Source organism: Nematolebias whitei, chromosome 22, assembly GCF_014905685.2.
Source record: "Nematolebias whitei isolate Nwh7 chromosome 22, NemWhi1, whole genome shotgun sequence".
Lineage (NCBI taxonomy): Eukaryota > Metazoa > Chordata > Actinopteri > Cyprinodontiformes > Rivulidae > Nematolebias > Nematolebias whitei.
The window spans coordinates 31745349-31752215 of record NC_056519.1 but is presented as its reverse complement, the minus strand read 5'-3'; the positions used below and the strand labels follow the sequence as shown (position 1 = coordinate 31752215).

General features: G+C 42.2%; 1 protein-coding gene across 1 annotated transcript in view; it reads left to right on the top strand.

Moving 5' to 3' along the window:
- LOC119428139 (ATP-dependent DNA helicase Q1) overlaps nt 1–6867 on the top strand; it is a 38939-nt gene that overhangs the window by 5239 nt on the left and 26833 nt on the right. The window contains exons 3-5 of the mRNA XM_037695776.1: nt 3557–3674; nt 5675–5813; nt 5882–5973. Of these exons, the coding sequence (XP_037551704.1) occupies nt 3557–3674; nt 5675–5813; nt 5882–5973 (349 nt within the window). The remainder of the gene's footprint in view (nt 1–3556; nt 3675–5674; nt 5814–5881; nt 5974–6867) is intronic.

The window sequence follows — 6867 nt, the reverse complement described above, 5'->3', positions numbered from 1 at the left end:
TGTACAGGTTGGCAACAATAGGAGAAACTGGAGACCCCATAGCACACTCATGTTTCTGCCTATAATATTGCTCCCCATATGTGAAGTAGGTTGACTGCAGGCACAGTTTCAAGAGTTGACACAGTTCTGTGGAAAGCGTGGTCCTGATGCTCAGAGTGGTGTCTGATTTTAATCTTAAACTGACCACCTCTACTGCATCATCAACAGGAATGCACGTAAAGAGTGATGTGACATCAAAAGAGACCATTGTTTCATCAGTCTCCATGATGACATCCCTCACCTTATCCACAAAGTCCATGGTGTTCTGTATGTGGTGTTCTGAGCTGCCAACTAAAGGGATGAGTACAGACGCCAGATATTTGGAGACATTGTAAGTGACAGAGTTAATCATGCTAACAGTAGGTCTTAAAGGTACACCTTGTTTGTGGATTTTAGGTAAACCATACAGACTAGGTGTGGCCTCCGCTGGGTACAGTCTGTGGTACAGAATACGGTCAATAGCCTTGTCCTGCTCCAAATTTTTCAGGCAATCTATTAATTTCTTCTTGTAACCACTTCCTTGATCTCTTTTCAGAGGTTCATAAGTGTTTAAGTCACTGAGGAGTGTCATAACTTTCTCATGATAGTCTTTCTGGTTCAAAATCACTGTGCACCTTCCTTTGTCTGCTGGGAGAACGATGATGTTTTTGTCCTTGCTAAGAGTGGTGAGTGCATCCCTCTCCTCTCTACTGATGTTGGAAGGTGGTGGTTTGGCATTGCTGAGGCAGGATGAAACTTTGATTCTGAGCTGTTCTGCTTCACCCTTTTTAATTTTGTTGTTGCGGATGGCTGACTCTGCTTTGTTTTGTTTTTTGTTTTTTTGAATGTCCAGAGGACCAGATTAAACTTTTTTGGATACAGTATGAATTGCTAAGTTGGCACTAAATGTTCAGAAGTTATCGGACTACAAAAAAAATACAAAACTATTCAGAGAAACAGTAAGGTGAATGCTGAACTACTATTCACAATAAATAATGCAATGATCTTTAATAAGCTGAAACTTATTATGGAGAGGCTGATGGGGGGTTAAGAGTAAGGGTGCACCAATTGTTGTTTTCTGCCCGATACCTATTTTGTTTTATAAGCAACACTGTCAGGTGTTATAAGGTCACAATGCACCTTCAATTTTCAGTCTTATTTTATTGAAAAACATACTCTTGAACAATATCCTAGTGTCTTGCTTTTCTGAGTGAGGTAGGCACAGGACACGTGCCACGCCCTCACTGCAGCCTCTCCTCCAACGGGTCTCTAAACTAATCCTTTAGCTCAGGTATTACCCCCAGCCGTTTTCTAGGACAGCTTTAGTTTTAAGGCTGTGTTGAGATGATTCACCCATACTGTTAACTACCTCCGATCCTTGCACCACACCCAAAGTCTCACCTCGTGCCTCGCCCGACCTAGCAGCAGGAGTGGGGATGTTTAGCAGACGAGGAAGCGCAAGTTAACGGTAGCTCATCTCCTGATTTAGCGTTGCAATTGTTGATCGATCTGGAGTTGTTTAGAGTCTCGGCACAAGGCTCATGGATGTTGTTTTGTAATCAAAAGCTAATAAAACCGTTTAAAACCTCCCATGTTTCTGTTGTTTCATTGAACCAAGTTTTCTACTTCCAAGAACAAAAGGGGTGTTTGAAATAAGAATCCAGAATTTTACGTTTTGCTTTGCTTTAATCAATAATTTTTGCAGGGGAACAGCGGTATTGCACAATAATGATTACACTTGATTACAAAGAGATTACATGATGAATAATTTTCACTCCTTAGTCCCTTTTTTAGTTGTTGACCTTTCCTGGGCAAGGTAGATTCCCGTTCCTGTGGATGGGCTTGAGATGGGCTCTTGAACTCCTCTCTGCTCAGCCCAGGACTCCTTTTGGTCCGGCCGGCCACGCCCGGTCTCACTCAGGAACACAAGTACCCACACAGTTTACCTACTCTCTCTACCTGACCCAATACATTATTTCTCACCACAAAGAAGAAGACCCTTCTACAACTCTGAGCAACCATATTTTTAACATACAGTAATTGATTTTTCTGCCTGTCAATTCATACACCGCTGTTTTAATTTGAGATAAGGTTTTATTAAGGACTAATTTTGAGGAACGTCCCCTTACCATGTTTCTGACTTTAGTAAGAGGCAAATTTCCCCATCTCTCTCTCGGATGTGGGCCGTTCCTGGTCCTCGATCTGGTTGAAATTGAAGAAAAAGGATTTTAGGAATAATCCGGGCTGATGGGTTGAAGAATAGTTCCAAAAAAAGAAACTTATTCCAACGGATTTCACCCTAGTTCTCCTCCAGCAGAGACCGTCCAAAATTGCCCTATTAATCCACAATTCGTCTAGAGGTCCTCCGGGTCTTGTCCTGAGCTCCCTCGCTCATGAAGTGGATCCCCCAAACAGCAGAGTTTTCACTGAAACTTTTGTTTATATAGCCTGAGATTTTGACTGACATCTCCAGACCAGTCACCCCATCAGGCGAATCCATCCCTTTTGGGTTGGACCTTGGTCCGACTTTACAGGCTTCTTATGAGATTTTGCCAGTCACTCCTAATGCATATTAAAATCTGGGTGTATTTTGTTCAATAATGCTCAGTCATTCTGCGTTGTCCTATTCTGATTTGCTCAGAGCTGTGTTCTGGGGCTTTCCCATTGTGTAATACCTCTGCTTGCAACTTCTTTTCTAGAACATTCACGAAGCTACAGGTTCTTTTCTTTCAACAATCATCATGAACAAGCTTAAAAACAGACTACATTCTAAAATCATAATGTTTACATTTTAAAATCACAAGGTTTATAATATCACTTGATTATTTAATTGTCTATTGTTTTTTTTATAAACGCATATTTCTCATTCATCTGAAACTGGTAATTTTGATTAAAAAGAAAAACATTTTCAGCTTCTGCTGTTCTCTCCCTGCGTGTGTGTGCCTCTCAAGCGGGCCTGTGTGTGTGTGCGTCTTAGTGAGCCTGTGTAGTTGTGTGTCATACATTTGGCTTATGGGGTGTGAGTGTTCGTGTTGCTTTACACATGGTTTTGATTATTCAAGGCTTCGAGGCCTACAAGCAGAGCATGTAACAAACAGAATAACACAGGATGGATAACAGGATGGACATGTCTTGACATGCCCGTTCTGTTGGGGCAGGCTGAACTCCGCACATGACTTCCTTGACACTAGAAACAATACAAATGTGTTTTAACTGGCCATGAGGTAGTGCTTTGAAATATAAATAAAGTTTAGACAATTGTTGTTAAAACTTAAAAAACGGTAAAATCGTTTCTCAAGCAAGTATCGGCAGATTTCCCAAAATTAAGGAAATCGGGGCCGATTTATCGGTGCACCCCTAGTTAAGAGGTTATTGTTCAGAAGAAAAACTCTTTCATTGGGACTTCTGGGTGGCCACAATCTCACATTTTGACCCAGTACCACCAGCACCCCTTGTGTCTGTCTCAATCACATTCCATACAGTGTTGACTGTCCCATTGCTTCATCATTCAACATCTTCCCTTTTGTCTCTTCTTTAGGTGGTGGTAGCTACAGTGGCGTTTGGTATGGGCATTGATAAACCGGATGTGAGATTCGTTATCCATCACAGCATCAGCAAGTCCATTGAAAACTACTACCAAGAGAGCGGGCGTGCAGGTATCTCCTGCATCTTAAATGTCCAAGTGGAAAACACCAGTCAGAAGAGATCACACTTTTTTGAATAGCTGGGGCTCAGTTAGAGTGGTCATCTTCAAACAAGAGAGCTGGACGTTTGATTCCACCTGTATGCAGTCACATGTTGAAGTGTCCATGGGCAAGACACTAAACACCTCAATGCATCTGATGTGTGCCCCCACAGTGACTGAATGTGATCTAAAGCTCTGATCAGACTCTAGAATGATTTGTTCAGATTTAATGTAGTAGAGTGCTGTATGAATGTGAGTGTGGAGGTAAATGAGCGCACAGAGTCTGTTGTAAAGAGCTTTGAGCAGCCTGGTTGCCTAATAAGGTGTTCTGCAAGTACAGTGCATTTAACATTTACACACTTATGAGTAGATCCTGCATGGCTGAATAGATCATATCTGAGTAAATTACACATGACTACATACCATACCACTTGATTTATAGAGCACTTAAAAACAGCAGCAAGACCAACTAAAGTGCTGCACAACAGAAACAAAGGACACAGGATAAAATACATAGATCCACAGAGGTAAAGATAAGAAGATAAATGACTAAAATTATAAAATACACAGAAGTTAAAATCAACTCACACAGTGTCAAAAACCAGGAAATAAAAGTGAGTTTTCAAACTAGACTTAAAAACAGTGAGAGAGCGAGCCTGCCTAGAGTTGCATTCGGGCCCAAAAAATCTGATCCGACCCGACCTCAGCCCGCAGATATCATTTCCAAACCCCACCCGACTAGACGAATTAACAGTAATTATAGGTTGAACCCCCCCCAAAAAACTCGACATTTTTAATTAGTTGTTAACGGTCAGGGAATAAACGGGGCAGAAGATTCGGAGCTGAGAGGTGTTTGTCCTTTCATAGCCATAAAAAAAGCATTTAAACCCTGTTTTTGCTGCATTCTTCTGAATTACTGAGACACACGGACAGCTCTGACATGCGTGTCTGTTTTGGGATCTCACCTGTTTGGGTCGCCGGCTACGTGCGTCAGCCAAGTGCAGCGGCTGAATGAACGTCCATTTGGGCGATGAATCACTTCCTGGCAGTACAGTCCCATCTGAAGCTTAACTGAACTTTTTACCTCTTTCAAGGCCTGTCAGCTCATGGTGAAATGGCTGCATGCGACTGGTGGATGTATGGCAGGCCGTGTTATCATATAATTGGATTGCGGCTGATCCTGACCTAATTAAAAGCCTGAGACCGGCCCGGTTCACCCATTAATCACATTATAACGACCCGGCCAGCCCTAATCCGGGTCGGTCTGGGCCGGGTTTTGGGTTCGGGTTAGAAATGACAGCTCTAGGCCTGCCTGACATGCAATGGTAACTCATTCCACAGTCTTGGACCTGCAACAGAGAAGGTTCTGTCACTTCTGTGCTTAATACGAGTGCCTGGAACCAATAAAAGGATCTGGTCTGCTGCCTTCAGAGATTGCTGTGGGACATATGGCTGCAGCAGATCATGAGATAGGAGGGGACAGAACTGTTCAGAGCTTTGTAAACATAGAGAAGAATTTTAAAATGAATTTGAAAGTGAATCGGGAGCCAGTGCAGGGAGGCCAGAACTGGTGTAATGTGCTCTCTTTGCCTATACCAGTTAAAGACACAGCATTTTGGACAAACACATTGCAGTAATCGGGCCTGGATGTTATGGAAGCATGTATTATTGTCTCAGTGTTGGTTTTGGACAGTATGGGCTTCAGTTTAGATGGTCACTTCAACTGAAAAACAAAAAGGAAGGGTCCATTTTCACTCCCAGATTAGTGACAACCTGTTTCTCAAACGGGGCTAGAGAGGAAAGGTTGATAGAGTGGTATCACATGGATCACAGCTCTCTGAATGGATTACACTGTATGAGTAGATCACATCTGATTAAATTGATCATGACTGTCTGATTGGATCACACCTGTCTGATTGGATCGCACCTGTCTAAATGTTTTCATGTGTTTTCTCTGTTCTGTGTCTGCAGGTCGAGATGACCTTCCAGCAGACTGCATTGTCTATTTTGGCTTTGCAGACATCTTTAGGATCAGCACCATGGTGGTGATGGAGAACACTGGTCAGCAGAAGCTCAAACAGATGTTAGAATACTGCCAGAACATTGACAGGTAAGGTGCAGGCCACCTGATGGTGTGCAGTGCCCCACCTGAATCTCAGCTGGCTCTCTCGTGTGAAGGTGCAGGCGCTCTCTCATGGCTGTTCACTTCGATGAGGTTTGGGACGACGAGGGGTGTGAACAGATGTGCGATACATGCCGCCAAGCCAAAGGTTTGAATTCATACGAGCCTTCTTTAAAGATGTTCTGCTTTGTTACCTGAAAGTTGAAATTATAAAATTATTTTTGGATAACTTTAATGTCTTGATCAACACAACATTTTGTTTCACTTTGGGACAAAAAATGGTCTTAAATTTGTGTTTGACGTTTTACTGTCATCAACTGAAATACTACATACCATTATTGTCGGACTACAAAGCGCACCTGTGTATTAACTTCACATATGAAATATTTTAAAAAAATCATAATTTGGTACATAATTGAGACGCACTGTCTGTTAAGCCGTGGGTATCCATCGTACAGTGAATACCCAACTCAGTCTGTTCTTGTTGTAGTACAAGAATCAGCCACTTGATGGCGTTCACAGATTATGGCCCACCTGTTGTCTCTGCTCCATTTAATGTTCGGATGCAGTTTAAAATTACAGCAGATCTCTGTATTTAAACACACATGTACTGTACACAGAAAGATGCCACACAGAAATAATTTTAAAACTTTTATTAAAATATGTACAGACTTCTGCTCAGCTGAGCTCACATCTTGAACAACTGGATGAGGGGACAAGCTTTAACATGTCTAAAAAAGTTAAATCTGGTCCTCTGGACATTCAAAAAAAACAAAACAAAGCAAATCAACAAAAAAATTTAGAAACGTTTCGTCTCTCATCCGAGAGACTTCCTCAGTCTGAGGAGCTGTATTCAGCTCAGTCTCTTAAATAGCACCTTCTCAGGGTGGATCAACCAGTTTTGCTGCTGACAACCAAAACCAGCTGATCACATGCTCAAGAAGGACCATCAGCATAACAATGGATCATTAGCACACTGATGGCTGTTTACTGTTCACAGAGGGCTGAGTGATACTAGCAATCACAGCATTGTAAGAGGGGG